The sequence below is a fragment of the Peromyscus eremicus genome, chromosome 2 (assembly GCF_949786415.1).
Source record: "Peromyscus eremicus chromosome 2, PerEre_H2_v1, whole genome shotgun sequence".
Lineage (NCBI taxonomy): Eukaryota > Metazoa > Chordata > Mammalia > Rodentia > Cricetidae > Peromyscus > Peromyscus eremicus.
In genome coordinates, this window is record NC_081417.1 from 139,556,076 (window position 1) to 139,582,111 (window position 26,036).

The window sequence follows — 26,036 nt, forward strand, 5'->3', positions numbered from 1 at the left end:
AGGCAGGCAGGAGAGAAATGTCTGATTACATACTGGCACAGAAGGGTGAGCGCCTGAGGTTCAGCTCCACTCCTGAGAGAAGAGTCTAAAGACAGGCACAGATGTGAACCTGTACCTTCCCTACAGCATGCTGAGAGTGGCAGCTGGCCCTGTTTAAAAACTCTCATATTCATTATAATAGGAGAATTCTTTTTGCTGGATGGACTTATAACAGGGCAGAAAACAAACAAAAACAAGGCAAAACCAAGAATAAGAAAGAGGTAGTGACCTAAGGTGGTCCTCAAATAGATGGCTGGTACACAGTAGGAGAAAGTACTCTGGGTAGCAAACGTCCAATCATTCTGTGACTGCCACATGGAAGGCACTGCAGCCATTTGTGTATCCCTGGACGGCAGCCCCAGTCCAGGCTGCATCTGCTTTTGAAAGGCCCTTGAGCTAAGGATGGGTTCCGTGCTTTTAGACAATTGAAAGGAAGGAGCAATTAAAATAGTAATATGAGGCTGGGGAGATGGCTCAGTGGGTAAGAGCACTTGCCAGGCAAGCATGAGAACCTGGGTTCAAATCCCCAGCACCTTGTAAAAACCCAGGCAGGGTCTGTAACCTCAGCTTCCGATGGGGGCAGAGACAGGAGGATCTCTATGGACCGCCTAGTGCCAGCCAAGCTTGAGGTGCAGTGAGAGACCCTGTCTCAAGACAATGAGGCAGAGAAGGCTAGAGCAGGACACCTGACAGACAGCCTCCTCTGGCCACTGCACGGTGCACACCGCCCAAAACATGCGCATATGAGCATAAACATGAAGCACGCCCACACACACACACACACACACACACACACACACACACACACACACACACATGAAATAGTAATATTTCGTGACACATGAAGTCCAGATTTCATCCTTCATGAAGAAGGGATTCCTGAAACACATTTGCATTCATTCTTTCATACCTGGGTCACTGGCTGCTCCAGTTCTCTCAGGACAGAACAGACCATTCCTAAACCAAGGAGGGTGGCCTTCCAAACCCACATCCATGGGCAGGAAGCCCCTTTGCAGAAAGCATTTGTCCATCCCAGGCAAGTGTGCCAGTCGGAACACGGGGCATGAGAGGACTGGGTGTGAGATGCCACTTCTTCCAGCTGAACCCCCACCTCCCAAAGGTTCCTCAGCCTCCCAAAACAGTTCTACCAGCCAGGGACCAAGTATTCAAGCACATGTACCCTGTTGGGGACATTTCACATTCAAATCATACAGCACTCAACTTCCCCCACACATGTGATGACCAAGCACCCCGTTACTGCCCTTCTCTTCTGGAGACAGGGAATGTGATTCACCCCATAAGGACTACAAGAAATGAAAGGAGGCCCAGACACATGGTAGGTACTCAGGGAAGGGAGCCCTCAGCCACACACCCCACCCAACCCCTTGACTTCCTGTTTGGACTTTTTTGTCTGTGGGGAAACCTGTGCAGTGGGAGACATGGGTGGGGCAGGCCCCTCCCCCTCACGCATGTGTCCTTTACCTCCAGCTTTCACCCAGTGATCACTATCTGGCACCTGTTCCTCCTGAAGCCACATCCCAGCCTGTGCTCCACCAACCCTCCCTGGTGGCCCAGAGACAGAAGACATTCCTTAGTGTCAACTGTGGTCTCTTCTGCCTTCTAGATGCCTTACAACTGGGTCTCAGTCATCAACAGAATGTCTGTATCCACTGACAACACATCGCTTATAGCCCAGAAGCCTGAGGTTTGCAAACAGCTGGTATTAGTTGTTTCTTGTTGCTGTAACAAAACAGCTAATAGAAGCCACTCAGGGAAGAAAGGGCTTATGCTGGCTCACAGTTGGAAGGTAGAGTCCATCACAGCAGGGAAGTCATGGCTGCATTGCATCAGCAGTCAGGAAGCAGAGAGAGAAGGACAAATGGAGATGCTTAGCTTGCTCTCTGCTTTTTATTCAGTCCTGAACTCCAGCCCAGTGGATGGTGCCACCTACATTTGGGGTAAGCGAGGCTCTGGCTCCCCAAGAGTAAGAAGTAGTCAGAAAGAGAATGGAAGGAAGATGTTCCAAATGGAGACAACAGCCCAGCACAGGGAACTGAACTAGGAACTGATGGAGGTAGAGGTCTGTTAAACATCTTCCCTCTGGTCACTTTTTGCAGCTGAATTTTCTGAAGCTGTTTATGAAGGCTGCCACGTGGCCCATCAGTGAGTGCAAAGACATTATTCTAGGAGTCATTGTGCTGGGAGATGGCCCAGTCAATAGAGGGCCTGTCACTCAAGCTGGAGGACCTGAATTGGGATCCCCAGTACCCATGTAAAAGGCAGGTGCTGTGGCACCCATCTGTAACCCCAGCACTTGGAGGAGGGGGAGGTAGTGGAACTAGATCCCAGAGCTCATTGGCCAGCCAGTCTAGCCAATCAGTGAGCTCAAGACTTAGTGAGGGAATCTGTCTCAAGAAATAAGGTGGAGGAAGACTCCCAACACCAACATCTGGCTTTTGTAACACACACACACACACACACACACACACACACACACACACACACACACACACACACACACTGTGCCCTCTACCATGCAAGGGTCAGGAGTTCCCTTCCCTTCAGAAATTCTAGTAGGCACACACTGTTTGTTCAGTGGTTAGCAAAGAGGTCACACCACCAGGATCCAATAATGCGGAGCCTCGGCGGGGCCACCGTGAGACTTTGTCGGGTTTGAGACACCTCCAAACATCATGTGCAGCCAGTTCTGAGAAGCTTTTCTCATTTACCAGTGACCCTTCAGCACCTGCCTTCTTAGCCATGGTTTGTGCCAGGACTCGGCTTACTCTCGGCGTTATTTCTACACAGCTGTTCATTCTTCATTAACGGGGGCAGTGACTCCCAGGACGCCAGGGCACTCTGGTGGCAGCTTTCCCCATCAGCATATCCTGCAGCCCTCAGTCTACCTGCGTCCACTTCTTTCCATCTCCTTCCATGTCACCACCAGCCTGCGGCACGTTTTGCCAGATGTCCCTCCGTTTTCCTTTGCCACAGGATGTTAGTAAAATCTCCCTGCTAAACATCCCCGATCTACTTGTCTGTCTGAGTCCTGTCACCTTTTCTGTATGAGAACGTGCCCCCATCTTCTGTCCCAAAAGCCTCTCCCACTTTCCCTAAGTCCTTCATGAATCAGGGCTAGGCCCTCTGTTCCAAACACCGCACCATCAGTCACAATGGCTTTGTTAGTGATACCGGCGTCACCAGAGCCTAGCAGGCACACTCAGCCTTCTGACATGTAATCAAGTTACAAAAATCACAACAACAACAACAACCACAACAAAATCTAATCATGTCTTAAGCGGGCTTGTGATTTTCCTTGGCTCACATTCCTAGCTGTTCTCTGCCTCATGTGGCCTGTGGGCCGTGGGCAGCACATGTCTGACATTTGAGTATTGATTGCCGGATCTTCGAGCTCAGTTTTAGCCAAGAGATATCTGGCAGTATGACCAAAGACATTTGATGGTCATTGCCAATTTCAAAGGAGTCCAGTGCACTGGGCCCTGGAGACCTAAGCATCCCAAAGCTCACTTCTCTGAATTCAGATGTGCTGTATGCGGAGTGGGAGTTTGTGTCTGGTCTTCTTCTGTGCCTTCCTTTTCTAACTTATCATTCAATATTTTCCTGTCCTTTGCTATGCTGATACCCTGCCAACCTTTGGGGTTGACATCAGAGATGATGCCACTAATTCTCCTATCTGCACTTGCAGACATTGTGGTAACATGAGCCCTCTCTTTGTGGGATGTCCCAGTTTAGGTTGAACCTTAAGTTCTTTAAATACAGTGTTGACATGTACCATGACACGTGTCCTGGTTTCTACCAAATGAACACCTCTGCCCTGACCCTTCCATTCAGCTACACATGCCCGTGCAGCAGCTAGTAATGCTAATCTGTCTAGTCCCTTCCTTATCAAGTCTGGGGCTCATACTCTGTATTCATCCTATGAGTCAGTTGGCCTGGAGGCAATGCCAGTTCTATCCAGGAATCACCATTTCTTCCCATTGGTCCCAATGAGGCGGCTGCAGCAACTGCTAGGTCTACATCCTACAGCCTTAGACCTCAGGCATTTGTCCCACATGTCACACCTTTAGTGCCAATCTGAATCGAGGAGCTGGTGTTCTGGACACCAGCCTTGTCTAGCGAAGGATGTGAGTAGTTGAGGTGGTTCCGTGGAACTGGTGATGGAGCAGCAAGGCTGGTCTTTAGCAGCAGCAGCAGAGCAAGATGTAGGATGCGCATGCATCCTTCTCATGTCCCAAAAAGAGGAGATCAGAGTTCAGTCCTCAAACTACTGCCCTCTGCAGCTTTCAAGAAATGGACTCAAGGGAGCAAAACAAAATCTAAGCAAGAGAGGGTAAGATTAAACAGGAGTGGCCGAGACCCTTGCAGGAAGGGTTGGAGAAACTTTTTGAGGGTGAGCAAAGGATTTGGGGACAAATGATCACAAGGGAGTTAGGGTTGACCTAGTCAACAGGACAGCCAGCTACAGACCAAGGATGCAGAGTCTGAATACACAGTCACAGGCTCTGTCTATGTCTGTATTCCCAGAGCCATGGGGAGAGGCCAGGCTCCCCTTTTCCCTAAGATATCCTTGTCTCCTGTTAGTTCAGTCTGATAACTTGAGCTTTAGACTAGAGAGCTGTTTGTATTACCAGATTCCTCCTGCTCACTGCATGCCATGAGTCCCACTAACCTTTATGACAGCAGGGAAATGTCTTGTAATTAACCAAAATAGAAAGGATGAACAGGGCAGCCTGGCAGTCTTCTGTAGGCATTCTCATTCAGAGGAGATGGATGTACCTGCTAGGATTTCCATCAACCGGTTAGAGCTGGCATGCTTCTCTTGGGAGTCCTGACTCTTCAGCTACAGTGAGAAAGCACATATCCATGTGTGACTTGCATTCTCTGTATGAATATCTATAGCCATGGGTTCACAAATATACTCATGAGGGTTCTGGTTGCAGACATGAATGACCACATGTGCACAATGTCACCTATATGCATGTGTGCACCAAGGGCTGTACATTTGAGTGTATTGAGAAACACCAGCCCAGCACCAGGCAGTACCTTTTCTTTACTTCGTTGATGACTATAGAATCTTTCTTTTTTTTTCTCTTCTTTTTATGTGTCACTGTGTAATGTTTATATGCACGTTCACACATATATGGATGTATATGCACATATGCTTGTGGATGTGTGCTTGTGGAGGCTTAGGGTTGATGCCTGAAATCTTCCTTCGTCACTAACTCTTCCACATTTTTCATGGAGACAGGCTCTCTCAATCAAACCCAAATTTACTGATATGTCTTGTAGCCGGAAGTTTCTCTGGTCCCACCCAGTGTCATGGTCCGGATGAATCTCTCTCATCCGCAGTCCCGCAGCCACTTATAAAATAATCACTCAGAGGCTTAATATTAATTACAAATTCAATGGCCTATGGCTCAGGCTTCTTGCTAGCTAGCTTTTGTAACTTAACTCAACCCATTTCTCTTGATCTGTGTATCACCGTGTGTTCTGTGGCTTTACCTGCATCCCATTACATGGTGCTCCTTGGATGGCTGCCTGGTGTCTTCCACCCTCCTTTCTTCTCTCATTATCTCTGTTGGATTGTCCCACCTGGCTCCATCCTGCCCTGCCATAGGCCAATACAACTTTATTTATTAGCCAATGGAGTAACATATATTAACAGCATACAGAAAGATATCCCACAGCAGTGTATAGTCTGGCTAGCCAGCTTGGGAATCCCCTGTCTCTGTTTTCCAGGGCTAGAATTAAGGTGAGGTCACATAAAGCCCCTGGCATTTGTGTGGGTTCTGGGACCTGAACTCTAGTTCTTGCTTGCACAGTAGGCAGTTTAAGCACTGAGCCATCTCCCCAGCCCCCTAGGTAAGAGCTTCTTTCTAGCAGCTAGTGCCTGAGTGAAACCCCAGTGGCACGATGCTTACAGCCACACCCATTAATGAATGAATGTGTGGGCAATGTGCATGAGTGCACCCCAGAAATTCCCAGGGTTCTTAGTGACTTACCCAACTATTCATTTGACCCTCCTTTCTGACTGGGCCTGTAATTGTGCTCTTGGGGGCTCTACAGGGACACCTGCTCCATGCTTGCGCCCTCCCCCGGCACCCCGGTCCACTTGGATCTTCTGAGTTAGTTCTTCAGTGAGCTCACTTTGTGTCTGATTTCCCCTGGTGTGCCCTTTTCCACCCACCTGGGCCGGCTCTTCTGCTTTATGCAAAAAAAAAAGGTGTGACTGTGTCCCTGGGATCCTTGAAACTGAGGCCTCAGCACATGAAGGTGGCACTTTGATGCTGATGTCCCTGGTGATATGAATCTTGCCTAGATCCACATTCCTGACTGTCTTAGACAAATACCCAAGAGGAACAACTTAAAAGAAAGATTTATTTTGGTTCAAAGGCCGCTGACTCCATCATTATGGGACTGAGGCACAGTGGTGGGAATGTGTGGTGGAGAAGCAGCCTCCAGCAGCAGGGAAGAAGAGGAGAAGAGCAATGGGTCAAGGTCAAGCTGTAGCCTTCAAAGGCATGCCCTCGGGGACCCACTTCCTCCAATGAAGCCCCACCGCTTGCAGTTCCAACCCCCCAGTAATCCATTCAGATTTGAAATCTGCCAGTGGAGAAAATCATGGACCCGGTCAGAGCCCTCACAACCTAATCATATCCGGAGATGCTTGCACAGATACACTCAGCATCATGCTGGCCCGGTCTCCTAGGTGTCTCTCAATCCATCGTAAGTCCACCCCTGGTTAACCTGACATTCCAAGGCGGCTCCTTAAAGCATCCTTAATCTTTAAATAAAAATAAGAACAAGTTCCTGATTCCATCCAACATGATACAACTGCCATTCAACCAAGAAAAAGCAGCGGTTCCCACCCCAGAGCCTTAAAACCTGAACAGGATGTGAGAGAGAGAGTACATTGCCACAATGTAACATGGATGCCCCTCATCCAGTTCTCAGTAGAGGTCCTATCTACATGATTATCTTCTGTGGTCCAATCAGAACTTCCCATTGGTCTCAGCATCCTAGGCTTCCCAGCCTGTTCCTCTAAACTCCTCGAAATTCCCTTCCAAAACTAGGTCCATAGGCTCTTGACCCAATGTAACAACCCCACTTCTTCAGAGTCATTTCTGTTTAGATGCTTGTTGCTGTGATAAAATAAATCTCAGGGATAAAAGATTTATTTTTGCTTACCATTCAAAGGTTTCAGCCCATGGACAACTGGCCTCATCGCTGAGGGCCTAAGGTGAGGCTGAACATCATCGTGGAGATGGGGTGGAGAAAAGCCACCCGCTCCACAGTGCTCAGGAAGCTGAGAGAGATCCACAGGAATGATCTGGCACAAGATACAGACCCTAAGGAGATGCCCCATGGCCTATCTCCTCCAGGCAGGCCCTACTCTTATTAAAGTTCCCAGTACCTTTCAAAGTAAGCAGCATCAGCTACTTCATGAGTCTTCCCTAACACTGACCTCTTCATCAGTTCCCACATGCTGTGGGCTGGCTGTAGGCTCTACCTCCAGAGCCCAGACCTGGGTCAACTAAGCCTGGATGGGCGTCTTTTATAGACTGTGTGACTGGAATGAGAAACACCTGCTCAAACAGTTGTGACTCCTGTACTTCCCAGGCTAGCTTCATGAGAGCAAAAATTCTGCCCATAGATTCCAGTGTGTGTCCAGCCACCTTTTGATGCCCAAAGATATCATGGATGATGCAAACCTAGAGACCCGGCTCCAAGGCATAAGAAATAACGAAGTTAATACATGCATTGACTCTTTAGATTCCTTCTCATTTAGCACTCATCACCTTGGTCAACTCTGTCCTCCAGTAAACATAGGAGGAAGGGAAAGGAAAGGATGGACGTGAGCTCCAGCTTGGGCTGGTGGATGACGTCATTCCCTACGGGCAGCAGCAGAGCTACCAGGGCCTGAGCCTGAGGGTTAGGCTGTTCTTCTGGGGAGAGTAGAGTAGAAAGGGCAGTTCCTGTCTTAGGTAGGGTTTCTGTTGCTGGGATAGAACACCATGACCAAAAGCAACTTGGGGAGAAGAGGGTTTACTTCAGCTAACAGTTACACACCACAGACCATCACTGAAGGAAGTTGGGGCAGGAACTCAAGGCAGGAACTGAAGCAGAAGCCATCAGGAGCTGCTTACTTACTTGCTCCTCCTGGATTGCTCACTTTGCCTTCTTATCCACATCAGGACCACCTGCCCAGAGATGACAACATCCACAGTGGACTGGGTCCTCTCTCATCAATCATTAGTCAAGAAAATGCCTCATAGGCTTTTGCATATGCCAGTCTGGTAGGGATATTTTCCCAGGTGAGGTTCCCTCTTTCCAGATAACCCCAGCTTATGTCAAGTGGACACAAAACTAGGCAACACAGACATCCCCTCCAAATCAGGAGCCTCTCTCTTCATGTCCACAGCTCACACATCCCATCAATAGCCGCAAGGAAAACCAGGGTGTCATGAGCCCCTGGGAATGGTGTCTGTGCTGCTCTGTTCTCACCCTCACCCCTTCCCTCCAATGGACACAAGAATCAGAGATAAGAATCCATGATGACTCCCCCAGTCACACCCCTACCTCTTGGTCAGGTGTGGTGAACCATCTCCACAGACTTGCCTCAGATGGGCTGCACTGGGCCACAGACCCCACCCATACTCACCTTGTTGTCCTGGAGCCTTGGGGACAGAAACTTCAGCTTTCCTCATGGCACTCAGACAGCTCTGTTTCTCCCAGGGATGGTTGAATCTCAGCCATGCCATATTAGCTGTGCTTGAATAATGCATGTTTCCCAGCTAATGCCCTCCTTTTGATAATGTGCCCATGTTAGTGTTCATTGGAAATTTTCCTGCTGGATACACACAGAGAGCAATGCACATTTATAAAGGAGGTTCCAGAGCACAGAGGGAGAATGGGGCTCCGTGGTAGTGACTGGATTTCATCATGCATTCCACGTAGACAGTCACGTGTCAGGGGAACAAATTCCTTGGTTGGCTTTTCTCTTTAGCCAGAAGTGGGGGCACTGGGAGAACCCCTGCACACCAGACGCTGTGGACTTTGGTTTGGGAAGTAGTGAGTTTCCTCCAGTCCTAAGTGAGTATCTGAGCCTTCAGCACCTGAACTGGGGAGAGGGAGAGGCCTGGGAAGGTGGTACTCTTGGAATCACTTAACGAGCCAGTCACAAAGCCTGGGCCTCATCTTTGTGATCTAACTCCAGTCACCTGACCTCCTTGATTTCCAGTTTTATTTTCTATCAAGTAAACATAGTAGCTACCAGACAAGGAGGATGGAAGTTTAAGAACCCAGCGACTGATGCCTGGGGACCCAGATACTCTTTTAGGCACTGAGAAAACAGCAGCTAACAAGAGGGCTTGCCATGGTCTTGCCTACCCTGCAGTGTGGGATGATAATTGAACCAGGTGTGGTGGTGGTGCACACCTTTAATCCCAGTACTGGGGAGGCAGAAGGCAGATCTCTATGAGTTTGAAGCCAGGTTGGTCTACATGATGAGTTCTAGGACAGCTAGGGCTACATAGTGAGAGCCTGCCTCAAAAATCAATCAATCAATCAATCAATCAATTAATTAAAGAAAACCCTAAAATTGGTGTGGTGTACTAGAATGCTCAGGAGATGGACTCAGGATGGGCAAGATAGCTGGAGCTGGAGGGACTATTTTAATGGGGTGCTGAGTGAAGGCTCACTGGGGAAAAGGGTTTTGCCCAACCGCTTCCAGAGAGAAGGGGAGCAAGTCACAGATATGTAAGGGGAAGCATTCTAGAGAAACTGGCAACCAAGGCAGTCAGTTTTCCTGGCACATTGTAGGAACCTCAGGAGGCCTTTGAAACTGGAGAGGAAAGGTGGAGGTCAAGGAGAAAGCCAGCGCGGCCATGAGGAGAGCAGTTTGGTCCTTGTGGGCCATTTACAGACTCTGGCTTGTTGCCAGGAGAGCACGTTGCCACTAAAGAGCTCCAAGCAGAAATGGATGTAGCATGGTCTGACTCATGCGAACCCAGGATTCCTCTGACCCTTTGCTAAGAGCAGGCTAACCAAGGAAGAGGGATAAGCAACTTGGGTGACAGATATGGAGCTTGTCGGAAGTGGCTCTAGACGTTGGGGAGGATTTACTGTGAAGGATTCTGTATGGTTTGAGAGCAAGGAGCCAAGGAGGCCAGTAAAGAACTTGTAACACACCCAGAGCCTGGCACACGGCAAGTGCCTGGGCACAGCTCTTACCGATGCTGGGCATCAATCAGCAGGGCTGAGTCAGCAGCAGAGGCAACTGGCATGGCCCATAGGGATGTGATTGTACAGATGGACCAAGGTTTACAACCAGAGATGAAATGAGTCCTTGGTGGCCAGGAGAATGCCACAGAGGCCAAGGGAAGCCAGACCAAGGGGGACAGACGAAGAGAAGGATGGGCCTGTGTCACCTGGAGCTCTGTTTTTTGCATGCCACTCAGCAAAGACCCAAGGAGCTGTCGAATGGACAGAACCAAGACTATTATTTAATCCATCAGGCAGTCACCCAAGTTCCATCCCTCAGTGACCTCTGGGACTCAGATTCCCTTGCACCCAAGTCAGCTAGTATGGATTGGGTCTGGCAGGACTTATTGGCTTGCCAAATCTTCCCATGATGGTGAAGAGGTGACAGAGAAACCTAATCCAGCAGGTGCTTTTCAAGACTTTGGGCTCAAGGCCTCCAAGTTTCCAGTGGCCAAATCCAAGGTCAAGGGATAGGCGAGAAATAATACCTCACCTCTGCAATGGCTACAAAAATCATACCACAGGGCAAAGTTACATATATAGCTGAGTGGTAAAGTGCTTGCCTGATAGGCATGAGTGCTGGGTTTAATTCCCAGTACCCCAAAATATCCATATCACAGATAGTACAATATGGGAAACAGTGACAGTTTGAGCTTGACCTGGTTTACCACTCCCTGTCAGGGCTGGCTCAGAAAGTGGGTGAGGGAGAATCTTCCGAGTGGCAGACATGCAGAGGGTGAGCTACCCATTCATCAGCTTTCCATTGCTCTAGCAAATACCTGAGGCAAATTAAAAAGAAGTAGAGGTGGTTTGTGCTCATGTTTCAAGAGGTTGCTGTGATCTACGGGTTGGGCCATCGATGGCGGGAGCACCTGGTGGAGGAGCCACCCACCATGGCAGCAGGAAAACAAAAAGAGAAACAGGGCGAATCTGGAGTCCAAAGGACCCTTTCAAGGACACACACTTAATGACGTCCTTCCCATAAGTCCCACCTACAGAAGCTTCTAGCACCTGCCGATAGTGTCACAGGCTGACCATTGAACTCTTAGTACATAGTTGTGGGGAGAGCATTCCAGATCCAAACCTAGCTGGCTGCAGATGCTCACAAAAGACTCCCCAGGGAGAAGACTGGAATTAGTTCATACCCGGGAACCTCAATAGTAGTGGATCTTCATTCCCAGGAGAGGCCCCAGCAAGTCCAGAGCCCTCTCGACACCACAAAGTGGCAGAGCCCCTTTCCTGCCTCCCTCAAAGGTCTGTCTGTTCCTTCATGGCAGACACCCTGCCACCCCTTGTTTCCTGAACAGGAACTCTTCCCCCCATAGGACATCCCAAGCCAAAAGACAGGACAAATCCATCTTGCAGATGTGTCTAAGCTCTTGCTCATGTGGACCACATACAGCCCACCATAGCCACGAATGCAGCTCAATATGAAGTCATAAGCTCACTTAAAATGGGAATTTTGTAGTTGTTATCATTGGCAATGTCTTTGTTGTTGCTGCTGGGTTCTGAGGCTAGCAAGTGGTAGATGACAGTGTGATGTCACGACTGTCAAAAAGAGTGGGAACACCTCCTTCTCCAGGAACCCTGTCCGGGGTCACAGACCACCCCTCCAACCGTCTTTCCTTGTCTGTCCTCTTTAGTGAAGAAGCAAATTGAACTGAAGTCTCGAGGCGTGAAGCTGATGCCCAGCAAAGACAACAACCAGAAGACGTCTGTGTGTAAGTCACCTGGCCCGCCCCCCGTGCCAGGGCATAGGGCCTCATGCTTGGATCTGAACCTCTGGTGCTGTGACCAGCTATGACCACAGGGAAGCCAGCCTCGGCTAGATGACTTCCTTGGCCCCTGCCTCCCTCCATCTGGGCATGGCCTCACTGAGCCTGCAGCCAATGAGCAGCCCCCTGGCTGTCCTCCCCTTCTCCTTCCATTGCCTCCTTCCTCTTCCCTCCTCACTTCCCATTCGATCTGCAGTCCAGGGAGTCATTACTGCACATTTCTCTCTTTATTTTTCCTTTTGAATCACTTCCACCTGCTAAGACAGTGGCGTCTCTTCAGGCTGGGATCTGGAGGGGGAGGGTGTTGACTTCCAAGGTCAGATGGTGAAGAGGAGGAAGGGGCGTGTCTAATAAGCTCCTCTAAGAGTTCTGGACCTGGCTGGGCAGGGCAAAGTGGGGAATTGGGTCCTGGCTCTATGGGTCGTGGGGAAATCCTGGTGGCACCCTGCTTGGGTAAATTGCGTCTTTGAGAACGTGTTCCTGATACCCTTGTTTGGAAGATGAAAAGAGGTCTGGTACTGGGGAATGGTCTAGACCATCATGTCCAAAGAGACACCTGATGGGTCTGTGCTGAAGGGATTTAGGGTGTAAGCTTTGGGGGTGGGGTGCAGACACTCCATGTTCCTTCTGGAGCCAAGTACAGGGAGGCTACTCTGGTCCCCCAGGAGTCTGGCTCTGTTTCCTTCTTGTCACTCCTTTTAGCTCCTCCCCCTCCTCCTCCCCCTCCTCCTCCCCCTCCTCCTCCCCACCCTGCCTTCTGCTTCCCTCTTCTCTCGGCTTCTTCTCCTACCCATCCGTCTCACCTCCCTGCCCTCATTTTTCTTTAATTGCCAGAAGTATACTTGGTGAGGAGAGACAGTGGAAAGCCACTGGTTCCCAAAGTCTGTGCTGGTGTCTGTGGCCAGAAGAAGGTTGGGGGCAGAGGCAGTTGGGGACCTGACTAGATTGAACCAGAGTGTGGGACTTGTCCTAGTCTCAAGTTCAAGTCAGAAGGTACTGGTGGTTGTTGGGTTAATCTGTAGACCAAAATATCTGGTGGTCCCTGCTGCAGGAGGTTGGATGACAGAAAGAAGCTAGGGGACTCTGTTTTTGTGCTTGACTAAGGACATCAGGATCAGAGACGGGGCCCTAGGAAAGCCCTGGTCCATAAGTAGAGAATGGTCTACTTATGCCCTAGGCCCAAGTGTAGCCATGGATACCAAATGAACCAAGGCAACTGTGGCTTTGCTGTACACTTTGCCATAGAGCTGTAAATAAGCTTAGAGAAATGTCCAGCATTGGGGAGATCAAATCTTTATCCCATGCTACCCGAGAAACTACTGACTCAGTTTTAACATCTGTAAAATGGGAGGAAGGCAGGCTAGGGTTCCATATTGCCATTTTACAAGTGTTAAATGCTTAGATGCTACTGGATCTAAGATGGACCTTCCTTACTGCAGGAGGTCCACAAAGTAGCTGAAAAAAAACACATGTGATGTTGAGGTGCATTTATCTTAGAGAGAGCTCATGGTTTTCACCACCTACACCCTTCCCAGGTGTCCACAACAGCTCCAGAAAAGTGAAGAAGCTAATCTAAGGAAGTAATGTAAATAATCTTCAAACATGTACATGCATGTACATACATACATATATGTAATATTTCTTCTGACAAGGTTTTAATCTCCATTGTAAGACTTCCTAAAATGGGTGAGTTTGACTCAAGTTGCTCCCAGGCAGCTGCTGACATCTGCATGGACTTTATGTTCTGCTCAGACCCCCTGTGGACAGCTGAGTTGAACTCAGGGAAGGGGTGGACTCTACTGATTTCCTCCCCTGGCCGTGGCTTCTGGCTATGCGCCTATCAGCATCCCCCTTCATTTTGGGTAGAAGGCACTGCCACAGATTTTCCTTATTGTGAGGCTGTCATCGAGGGTGGGATCAGGCTTACCTCGAGTTCTTGACGTCCAGCAGCCAACAGCAAGTCAAACACAAGTGTCTGGTTTAGACTGGCAGTGGGGGTAGGAAGTTCCAAAGACAGCAGGGATGCCTTTTGCTTCTGCAATTTACATAGTCATCTGATCCCTGGATGTAAGTTTGCTTGTTTCCTGGAGAGCCTGGGAGGTCTTCAGAGGACTATTATCAGTACCTTGGGAAAGGGTGCTGGCTGGATGTGAGCTGCGTCAATGGATGGTACCCAAACCTCAGGGGCTGGCTGACTTCCGGGAGGCAGGGCGGTGGGCTTCGTCATCGTTAGCTCTGGTTCAGCCTCACCTGCTTCCTGGATGGCGGTCAGTACTGAGTGAGAGGGGAAAAGAAGTGGTGGGAACTGCTGGAAATTCTCAAGGTGCTGCTAAGGGGTAGGTGTTTCCATGGGCCAGGGACCTTGGGATGGGTGTGGTCCATGGACAAGCTAAACGGGCGGGACCTGGGGAAGATGGGCACTGAGCTTAGAAACTGCTACAGGGATGGTCCACAGGCTGAATGACAAAGCCATCGGGGGCAGCTCTTGGGGTGAGGGAGCATCTTCCTCTCCTGGTTACCGCCTTTACTCCCTCTGTCCTGGGGACCCCAGTTACCACTTCCTTTCCCACCCTTGCAAAAAACACCATGGTTCCCTGAAAACTCACTCTGCTTCCGAGACTTGCTGTCCCAGCCTGCAGGTTTCGGGGTTGGTGGGACTAGTTCTGTTAAGTGGGAGATGTAAAATCTCTGGAAGTGCAGGCTTGATAAGGAAGAGGACAGGGTCCAGACTGATGTCCAGAGAGATGGCCTGCCTCAACCTGGCAGTGTGGAACCACCCAACAGGCCTTGCTGGCATTGCCACACAAGCAAGAGTTGAGCCCATGTCTGGTTTGAGCCTTAAGTGTTCTGATTCCCTGGTCAACAGTCCCCTTAGAGGTGTGAGCAGGGGCGGGCTGCTCCAGGCCTCCACTCACAGCAGTGATCTGAACCTCAGCAGTGGCCCGTCTTCTGTCCACTCCCAGTGTCCTCACAGCCCCAGCTCACGAGGCGCCTACTCTCCTGTTCTGCCTTAGCCTTCTGCATTCTCTGGTGAACCCCTTTCCCTCATCCACTCCCTGCGTCACACACCCCATCACTCTTGTGGTGTGACCTTGACCTGAATGAGCACAGAACTTCCTTCGATAAGGAGGGCCCTTCTGCCACCCAGGACTCTTTATTTTTTGTTTTGGATCTTGGGTTCATTTTTTTTCTCACTATGTGGCCCTGGAACTTACTGTGTAGAGCAGGTTGGCCTCGAACTCACAGAGTACACCTTCCTCTACTGCTCAAGTGCTGGGATTAAAGGTGTGCCACACACACACACACACACTGAGCTACACAGAACTCTCCAACAGCCCTCTGTTCCTGTGTATTCAGGATAAGACTCAGACCCCTCAAAAGTCTTCTATCTGAAGCCTGGTGTTTCACCGTGATCCTTCCCCCTCCCTAAACTCTAGATGCACCTGACAGCCCCCAGTTTCTCTGTCTCCACCTCACTCTTCTGTCTTCTGCCTTTGTCACTGTCCCCATGTGGCTAAACCTCACCCCTTTAGGAGATCCATGTCCAATGCCGCCTCCTCTGGGAAAACTTGTACACTTCTCCCGGTAATGTGTGACTGGCCCCCCATCTCAGCATCCCTTCATCACCTCCCACCTTGGGTTCTGAAGTTCCTTCAATTCTTCATGGCTTCCCTCAACAGGAAACTCCTTGAAGTCTGTGGTCATTCCTGACCACCCTTGGCAGCTAGCTCCCCTTGTAGCCAAAAAAGGGGCTCAGTGAGAATGTGCCCTCCGTGGGGAGTGAGTGAGTAGTGTGTAAGTGGGTGATGGAGTAGCTCTCTCACATTATGGGGTGCTGAGTGGAAGAGGGGATATGAGCAAGCTCGGAGACTGTTGCTATAGACCCCCTGTAACCACTCAGTTACCGTTGGAGTCATGGGATTGGTGGGTCCTTGAATGCAACTCCCCTGGCCTCCGTTGTCAGCCATTGGGAATCCAGAGGTATGAATTTAGTCCAGCCTGACCAATGTGAACCGTCAAGACTAATGAGCGGGCAGGGACCTAGGAGTTGCCTCTGTCTGCACGTATTTGTATCCGCCGTCCTAGACCAAGCTCTGCACTAGCTCAGGCAGGCACGCATATGGTTTTTGTAAAAAAGGAGTGAGACTGTCATAGACATACCCTAGATAACATCTGGTTGGTGTACTTGGCCAGTACCATTGGGAGGGGTGGGGCAGAATATTCTGGTACTTGCTTACTGTGGTTTGATAGGAGTCTGCCAAGAAGAGGGCTCTCAGAAGAAGTGACCGTATCTGAGCTCAAGGCCCTGCTTTGAACTTGAAGCTGCAACTCTCTCTCATTCTTTGCCGTTTCTGATCATGCATTCACCTTTTATTTAACTTTCTTTGAGTCATCTCTCCATCTGGGACTGAGGGTGGGGCGGGGGGCGGAGTCATCTCATCTAGAGTCTCCATCCCTGGATCTGAAGTGCAGGATGGGGAGGTCACCAGAGCCTTTGGATAGTCCACTTTTGGCCCCTGGTGTGGGACGAGGGAACAGGATGGTTGTCGGGAGGAGGGCTGTCTCAGAGCCTACATGATCCCAAAGAGTTTCACCTGGATTTTTCTTGCAACGGCATTTATCAAAAGCAGTCTCCCACCTTGCACAGTCAGGAAAACCCTGTCCAACAGAGAGCCCTGACATCCTCCACAACTCTGGGGGAGCAGGGCCTCATCCTGTCTCCTCCTCCCACCCGAGACACAGCCCAGCCCGGTGCCTTCCTGGACTGTCTATCTATGTACGTGCTGTTTTTTTGCCTTGTAGTAACTCAGGTTGGTGTGTCCCAAGGACATAACATGTGTCCAGACCCTGGAGTACCCGAAAGGGGCAAAAGACTAGGCTCAGACTTCAGGTAAGACCTACTGGGGGACTTCCGGCTGCAAATGGGGCTGGGTGGCCTGGGTGTGGGGGAGGACAAGACCTGCCCTTCCTGGAGGCGGGGTGGAGGGGGGCATGGGTACAGGAGTGACACTGCTGGGGGGAAGCTGTGGTCTTCCCTAGTCTGATCCCTGGAAGGGGATCACTGCCTTATGAGGTGGGGGAGGGGTTATCACTAAAACATGCCCATGTTAAATGTCACAAAGCGCATGCAGCCAGAGTTCAAAGGCTCACTCTTTGACCTGTTACATAATGATGGCAGGCCTACAGTCATCTGGTGTACCTCAGAGCCCTTCAGATGGTAAATTTTTTGCAGAGGTTTGTTCTACCAAGGCATCTTCCCATATTCCTCCTTTTCCACCCCGGTTCATGGGTGCCATCCACCCACTCTTAGCCCTAATTGATACTTGTCTCACAACAGTGCTGTTTGGTCACTCACAAAATCTCCTTTTAACCAAACCTAAACCCATCAAATGTTCCCAAACAACTAAGATGAAGGGCAGCTGCGTCCTCCAGCAGGTTCTTAGTGGTGAACAGAAGAGCCCAGATGAAAGGCCAGGAGAAAGAACTTGCCCTGGGAGACAGGTTTCGGGAGCCAGGGCGTCCTCCTCAGGGCAGGGCTTAGCAGGCCCAGGCAGTGAACTTACAGCACCCCTTGTCTCCCAGGCTAGGATCCAGCGTCCAGTTCACCTGCAATGAAGGTTATGACCTGCAAGGGTCCAAGCGGATCACCTGCATGAAAGTGAGCGACATGTTTGCAGCCTGGAGCGACCACAGGCCGGTCTGCCGAGGTGAGGGCACCCGTGGAAGGGAGGCTGTTCAGACAGCCAGGCTGGGCCTGGAGACCTGGGCCCTCCCCCAGGCCGGCTCACCTTGCTCTCTACTGCTCCCTAGAACTCAGGTCCTGCATCTTTGACTAATTCCCATGTTGACCGTCGTCTTCTCCATATCGAGGCCTTTGCTAAGAGCAGCCATAGAGAAGTGGGGAGACAGACAGAGCCCCTGCCCTGCGTGGACTTCATAGTCTGACGGGAGAGGTGCACAGGAAGCAGGTTGCTGACACAGGGCACAAAGAGATCAGAGCCACACAGAAATAGGAAGGCAAGTCACCCCTTAGACTCTTGTGTTAGATCCGTCCATGGTGACAGAGACACATCCCAGCCTTCTGCCCCCGGCACTCTCGTTGCTTTGCCCACACTCTGCAGTAAACAGACCTGTGGCTTCTGAAGCAACACTTTTAGCCATACAGAGACAACATGGAGCGTGGCATCAAAGGGCTGCTCTGTGGGCCTCTCTGACGGCATACCTGGCCATCCTGTCCTCAAAGGCCCTACTGCCCACGTTCTTACCTATCACATAAACCAAAGAAGACTGCCTGCGAACGGCCATAAATGATCTTAAAATACTGGAAGCCAGTGCAAGGCCATCAGTGGGGCAGGATGGCACTCAGCTGTTAGACAACCCTGGAGAGCTGAGGACCCCTCTGGGAGAGAAGGTCTATCTAAAAACCCACTAAAACGGTTCTATTCTGGATCCTTCTGACCAAAGGGGGTGCTTTACTTTGTAAGCACCTTTGCATCAAGATGAAATTCATGCAGAGTGAGAGGGGGCTGTGGAAGAGAACTAAACCATTATTATACAGAAGAACAAACAAAGTTAGAGCTAAAACATGGTCCGTCTTGTAAATGTATTGATAAGGAATCTGGAAGAGAGTCATGAAAATATCTTCCAGACAAGCCTTGTATTCATGCCTATTTGTTCACCTTTAAGATGGCCACGATCTACAGCATATGCTGTACTTTGCTCCTTTCTACCATGTTATTCCGAAGACCCTCCATAGCTACCACTGCCTTTTTTTTTTAACAATTGAAGACACAGAGGAAAGAATCCTCAGTATAACTGAGCGTTTGGACAGATCACCTGTTATCCTCTGGGCCAACCTTCTTCCCCCCAAATGTACTCAACAGTACCTGCCCACGTTCAGTTGCAGGGTTCAGGACGCTGACTGGGCAGTGTGACATAAGCACTTCGTGGCTTGGCAGGTACTAGAAGGAAGATGGACATCCTGTAGAGGGCAAGGGACTCCCATTTTGGTCAACATTCAAAACAGGGCCTCGTACATAGTAGGTGCTTTATAACAAACGTTGGATGGAATGGATGAATAACTGAATGGCACATGAGTTCAGGTGCAGAACTCTAAGACAAGAGCTGCATAGAAAGGCGTGGAGTATCCTGTCTGCAGCCCAGGAGACCCTGGGCCAATCTGTCCCTTCAGTTTCTTTACGAAGCCAGAGCAGCTAAGCCTTCGCACGGTGGCGGCATCCTTCCCCTTGGAGGAAGGCTGTTCTTAGTCATGGCAGTTTAGTCCCAAGAAGAGGCCCAGGACGGGGAAGGGCTAGCATTCTAGAAGGGTTTTTGTCCAGCAATGTGCCCATTTATTTTTCTCCAGAAAGGTTGTGGGCCCCATCCAAGCCATCCCTAGGGAATCTAACACTGGACTAAACTCTCCACACACTTTCTCTAGGCACCGGGCAGCTTTCCTCTCTGTTACCCCATTACACACCCTGCCGGTGTGGTGGGGGTGGGGGTGGCCCTCCAAATGCAGCCATTGCCACTCTGTGGCTGTGTGTCTCTGGGCCCTTATCTTCACCTCTCGGAGTCCCTTTTCCTTCCCCGATAAATTGAAGACACACTGACCAGGTACCCCAGAGCGTCACCAGGTGAGGCAGGGTACTTGACATCGCTCATTTAGGAGTGGCTCGGGGTGCCCGCGGGGCTCCCGTGCACACCTGTGACGCTTACCCTGCTCGTACAGCTGGTCCTCAGCTGGAGCTTCAGAGCACACCTTGTCCTCTGGTGGCCACTGGTTCTGTCAGAAGCCACTGACTTGTCTTCTGCGGTCCTGCAGCTGGCCAGCCCTGGCTAAGGCCCTTCATTAGCCTTCACCACAGTACCCTCGTTATCGAAGGAGAAAACCACTCCTTCATCAAGCAAGGCACGTTGTTGAAGTGGGGAGGGGACGGTTCTCGGCACAGCCTGACCCTCCTGCCTTCTCCTGCCTTCTTCCTCACAGTTCCTCTTGCACAGGCTGTGGAGAGGGAGGCAGTGGGAAGGCCAAGGCGTAGACTGAGGTGATCTTTCCCCAGCTTTCCGTCAAGAGCAGAGCTCCATCTTAGATGCGGTGGTCTCCTCAGGCAGTCTTGGAGGCTTCCCCCTCCAGATTTTTGTTCTAAACTAATTGGAATTTCTACTGTAATTGTGATTTCTTTTTTTTTTTTTTTGGTGGGGGGGGAGTAATGGGCAGCTTGGGTGAACTATTAAAAAGGGACAAAAGTCCTTCAATTACACAAAGCCCCACTTTGAAACAAGTTGCCAAAGGACGGCAATCTGAAAGCACTCGGCCGCCATACATGGGGTATTGTTTTCCCTCCGATGCGTGTAAAATATGCTGTGCCTTTAATTATTCACTTTTCCACACAATTAATTATACTAAAACACACAGACAGGCAAATAATAGGTTCTCTATAAACGTTTGAGGGCCACCAGAATGAAGCGGATTTGTGATTGATGTGAACGAGGATGATGGAACTGTGCCCTCATTCTGGAAGTTTTGAAATTGATGGTGTGTTCTAGCTCTCCTTTCCCTCCCCTCAGAAGCTAGCCTCTGTGTTGGCCCTAGGAAATCTTTGCACATCTGTCTGTCTGTGTGCATGTCTGTGTGTGTGTGTGTGTGTGTGTGTGTGTGTGTGTGTGTGTCTGTCTGTCTGTCTGTCTGTGCATATGCATTCAGAATAAAATCATTTTGGATGGATGGAATACCATACTTGGGACTCAAAGGCCTTTAAGTTCAAGTCCCATCTTTGTTATTAACAAGCTAGATGGCAGAGAAGACATTGCTGAAATGGATCTACATCTTTTCCCTTAACTATAAACTGGAAGGGAGGGGAACATGGGAACTGTGCACAGAGCAGGCCGGACTAAATGGCATGGTCATTACAGATGTCTCTCTTCCTCCTTGGTGGCCGTCACAAGAGCAAATTACCCAGCCAAACCCTTGAACACTGGTGTCCAAGTTATATTCTCTCTCCTCTCCCTCCCCTCCCTCCCCTCCCCTCCTCTCTCTCCCTTCCCCGCCTTCCTCTCTCCTCTTTCCTTTTCTGGTGCAGATGTCTTACCAAGTTACTAGAACCCATGCTTCATTGTCCCAGTCCCAAGAATGTCCCCAAGTCCCTTACCTGGATGTGCTAGTGATAAAAAACCCATTTATTAAGCCATTCATACTTGTCTAAAGCATAGCACTAGGCATTTTTCATCATTTCCTTATGAGGCAAATGGCAATAACCATATTTCATGTTGAGCTGAAGCTTCTAGTAGTTGACCAACTTGCCCAAGGACACAAAGCCAATCAATTGAGCTGTTTCAACCCCTTACTCCAAAGGCTCTGGGCTACTTGCACTTGAGAAGTGCACCTGGACCTCCTTCAGAGTTGGAATGTGGGGGAACAGTGTGGAGCAGCTCCCCCACCCCGTTGATCACTTTGTTTTGACGGAATTTCAAATATATAGAAAAATTACCATCAACATAACATGCTGAGAACTCCCATCTGAGATTTCTGCAACTGCTTTGAAAGAGTTGGTGGAGAAGGAGGAAAGTGTGGGTCAGAAGAGGAGGAGGGGAACCAAGGCATGTGTGTTGTTTCTCAAGCAGAGATGGGCCATGGAGGTCAGATACTCCAGAAAGGTCAAGGGTTAACTGTCAATGGGTTAAATGACTTGGCACAACTTTGGAGCTGTTCTGCAGAGAACTGGGAGGGAATCCAAGTAGGACCAAGGATAGAAGGGTGGCTTGTTTTGATTTTTAATCTTGAATCTGTGGTGTGGCCACTGTTGTCCCAGTGGCCACCAGGTCCTGGAATAAAAAGAACAGATAGGGTGTTTGAGCCAAGGCAGGCTTTTGAACAGGTAAAGGTGAAGGTGTGGAGGGAGCTGGAGATACTGGTTTTGAGGTCCAGCCTGGGTGGGACAAAAGGGGGTCAGGAGGGTACCATAGATGGGAAGAAGCATAGAGGTCAGTGGACTGAAAGGGCCAGGATGTGGGGCACTAGGGACATTGTGAACAGAGTGTCCCTGCTAGGAGTGTTAGTTAGAGGAGAATGGTGGCCGTGGTGGCTGACTCCCTGGTTCCAAGGACATCAGGATTCTGTGTGTGGCCACAGACGTGCCGCTCCTGGGATCGAGGCGACAGTGGTCCAGATCCTATAGAAGGGATCAGCCTTTCAAAGCGGCCACCTCTCTACCATAGCAGGATAAATATCATCAGGCAGGGTTACACTTTAGAGAGTCAGGAAGAGGATGTGTCTGCTAAATAGCTTCCTGTTTCCTCCAAATACAGAAAGGCAGCAAAGTCATCAGCCAGGAGAACAGAGCAGGGTACGGGAAAGGGTGAGAGGTCTGAGGGTCCTATGGAAGGCATGAGAGGGTCTTCGAGCAGCAGGAGCTGGTGAACTGACAGAGCGGGATTGTTGGGCGATTTCTGGGGAAAGTTTAAGGTGGATAATGAACCTATAGAGACAGCTCTTTCTCCTGTGATTTTTTTTCTGTCAAAGCTCAATTATGTGAAGGCAGATACAAAGAATATTGAGGAGATGATTCAGGATTGACATCTCTGAGGCAACTGATTAAAGGAGAGAGAAGAGAGACTTGGGATTTGCAGAAACATGACCATAATGGTGGACCATGAGATCTAAGCTGGGTTAGGATGGGAGGGCAAACAGAAACCGGAAGAGACCCTGCTGGTTTCCATGGGTCCCATATAAGTTCCAGGAACTGTCAGACATTTTCGGAAGGACATGGCAGCAGGAGGAACCGGATGTTCAGTGTAGAAGATGACAGAAGCAGGGGTTGGAGAGGAGAAGAAAGGCTTCTGATAGGCAAGAGGCTTCAGAAGATGCTGCAGCTGCTGCGTAGTGGGAGGCTGGATGTGATAGTGCATGCCTGCATATCTAATACTGGGCAGGTTAAGGCAGAGACCGAAAGTTCCAGGCTAGCCTAGGCTATATAACAAGACCTAGTCAAAAAAAAAAAAAAGTAGCTTGTATGAGGTAGGAGTTGTGCTCAGGGATGGAGGGAGGTCAGTCATGGGAGAAGCAAGAGCAGGCAGCCTGGATCAAGGTAGAAATCAGATTCTGGGAGAAGCTAGACATGGGGGCATTTGCACTGCATACCTCTTGCACTTGAAGTGGTTCCCTGCTTTCGAGTCTAGAATTGGCTGTGGGTCCAGGTGGTGTCTCCCTACAGTTCCCTAAGGTCCTGTTCCCAGCCACACAGCACAGTGATGACCTGAGAAAGAGTGGGAAGCCTAGGAGATGGGGAGAAGTCTCTATAGAAGAGGCTAGATGGAAAATTGCAAATAGGAAAATGGGAAGATACATTCATTCATTCATTGATTCAGACACTGTCTGAGAAGCTACCATTTGGCCAGCCATCTGGGTCACAGCAAGGTGCTCTCCATCTGCTGGTGGGATCCCTGGAGCTGGCTGCTCAGAGGGAAGGAGTCTGTCTGTCTGCAGCATCCCCTGCCTGAACTTGCCCAGACAGCAGACAGAAAAAGCAACTAAGATTCCATCCGGAACCTGTCTTAAGGTACTCGGTGCTAACTATCTTCAGACTGTAATATTTTAATTAAACCCCTCCAAGTCCTTAAAGTGGTAAATGCTCTTTGACCTATTCTCTCTAATTACGAAAGCATATCTTAACACACGGCAAATACCGTCTAATTCTTGGAAACAAGCACAGGATAAATGGAGTCTTTTGGCAACAAAATCAGACTTCCCAGAAGAGGTGGGAGATGCTGCCTGAGGAGCTGTGTGAGATGCTCTGCAGGGCTAGAGTACTGCATGCTCAGGTCCTCTTTGTAAAGGTGGGTGGGATCATGTCAGAGGGAAAAGCCTATGTAAAGAAGCTTCCTGGACTTCCTGGGAGGTGGCTCAGTCAGGAAAGTGTTTGCCACACAAGCATGAGGACCTCCAGAAGCAGTGTAATAAAGAAGAGAGGAGAAGCGGGGGGGGGGGGGGGGGGGAGGAGGAGGGGGAGAAGAAGAAGAAGAAGAAGAAGAAGAAGAAGAAGAAGAAGAAGAAGAAGAAGAAGAAGAAGAAGAAGAAGAAGAAGAAAAGAGAAGAAGAAGGTGGCCATGTGTAGCAGCATGTACCTGTAATTCCAGCCCTAAGGAGGAAAGCAGGGAGCTGGGACTTGCCTGCTAGCCAGTGTAGCAAGATTGGCAAGCTATAGACTCAGTAAGAGATTCTCTCTTAAAAAACTCAGGTGGGAAGTGATGGAGTAAGACACCCATGTGCTCCTGTATATAATTGTTGATAGAGACACATATAGAAACTTCAAGAAATCTAGACTAGCACTCCTTAGCCTGGGAGGAAATCTTGAATGTAGAGAAGGGTAGTGAGTGTGACACTTGAGTCTGGCAGACTTGGGATCCCTTTGTTGAATACTGAGACTCTCCCTATCACAGGAGTCTTCCTGTCCACTGTTGAGTATAATTTCACTCCACCAGAACTCACTGAGGTGCTGACACCTGCCCCATTTGGAAAAGGAGGCAGGGCTGGACAGAGGGGTTTCTTGCCCCTGCAGGCCTGAAGAGCCAGATTTAGACTGGGAAGGCTAAGTTGCTGAGCCCCCAAGGTTGGCCTCTCCTCGTCTATGCCATCCTCCCCAAGTGTGACCTCTAAGTCTAAGTGTCTCACAACACAGAATAAGAGGAGCAGTTGGAGCCGGGCGGTGGTGGCGCACGCCTTTAATCCCAGCACTCGGGAGGCAGAGCCAGGCGGATCTCTGTGAGTTCGAGACCAGCCTGGGCTACCAAGTAAGTCCCAGGAAAGGCGCAAAGCTACACAGAGAAACCCTGTCTCGAAAAACCAAAAAAAAAAAGAGGAGCAGTTGGTGTCAAAACTCAATTCAGGAGCTGAGGAGACGGCTCAGTGAATAAGGTACTTACTGCACAGACACAAGGACCTGAGTTTTAATCCCAAGCACCCATGTAAATGCTGGTTGTGGCGGTACACATCTTTAGCCTCAGGGCTAGGGAGTTCTGGGGGCTTGCTGGCCTGCCAGCCTAGCCAAAACAGTGAGCTCCAGATTCAATTGAGTTGAGAGACCTAGTCTCAAAAAAATAAGCTAGAAAGCAATGGAGAAATACACCTAGTGTTGACCTCTGGTCTGTGAGCACACACAGAAACTCACACACATGCACACAAAATAAATTCAATCCATATTGGAGCTCAGTGGTGAGGAACAATTCCTGCAGGTGCAGAATGAGGTGAATCGCCAAAACCATCAGTGCTCACCCAGAGCCCCTCAAAGCAGCCCTAGAACTACACCTGCTGTGCTCATATGTGAGGGCCTCTCAAGTTCTCGTGTATGCCTCCAGCTTTGGTTGTGGTCCTTGAGAGAGGTGGGGCCCTGCAGACATTTTTCTCAGCCCAAATTCTGGCTGGCCCATAGTAAACGTTGGAATGAATGAGCGTGGGCATCAGTGCACACAATGAGTGGTAATTCATTGCACCTGGGAGGGAGCCCTGGGACCTGCTTCTCAGACCCCTGGGAGGGGCTCCCTGTGCAAGCCTGGAGCTTTGTCATGCCTGGCTCCACACAGAGGAGCTCCAGGAAGTTTGAGGTCATCCCCAGAAAGCAACCCTGACAGCATGTCCATCTCACATGCTTAAGCCTGTTGGGTTTGCACACTCCGTCTTTACTGTTAGGCACTCTGGCTGCAATTGGGATGAATTGCCACGTGGGCAATGAGAGCCCAGGCTCACAGAGCCCTTTATTAAAATGGCTGTGTGCTAATGTTGAAGAATGGGGTGGCTAGGACTCTGTGCACGTGTTTTTAAACGTCAGCAAACACCTAGACCCAACGTGGAACCTTAAATGAGATCAATCACCCCTTAATCTAATTAGTTTCGAAGCTATTTTAAAGAGCTTAATTAGATTAAGCCGTGATTGATAACACTTT

The 26,036-nt window shown here is 49.8% G+C and overlaps 1 protein-coding gene across 1 annotated transcript in view; it reads left to right on the forward strand.

The window, feature by feature from the left end:
- Window positions 1-26,036, forward strand: part of Csmd2 (CUB and Sushi multiple domains 2) — a 570,924-nt gene that overhangs the window by 292,697 nt on the left and 252,191 nt on the right. The window contains exons 7-9 of the mRNA XM_059254992.1: window positions 11,967-12,044; window positions 16,902-16,989; window positions 17,682-17,806. Coding sequence (XP_059110975.1) covers window positions 11,967-12,044; window positions 16,902-16,989; window positions 17,682-17,806 — 291 coding nt within the window. The remainder of the gene's footprint in view (window positions 1-11,966; window positions 12,045-16,901; window positions 16,990-17,681; window positions 17,807-26,036) is intronic.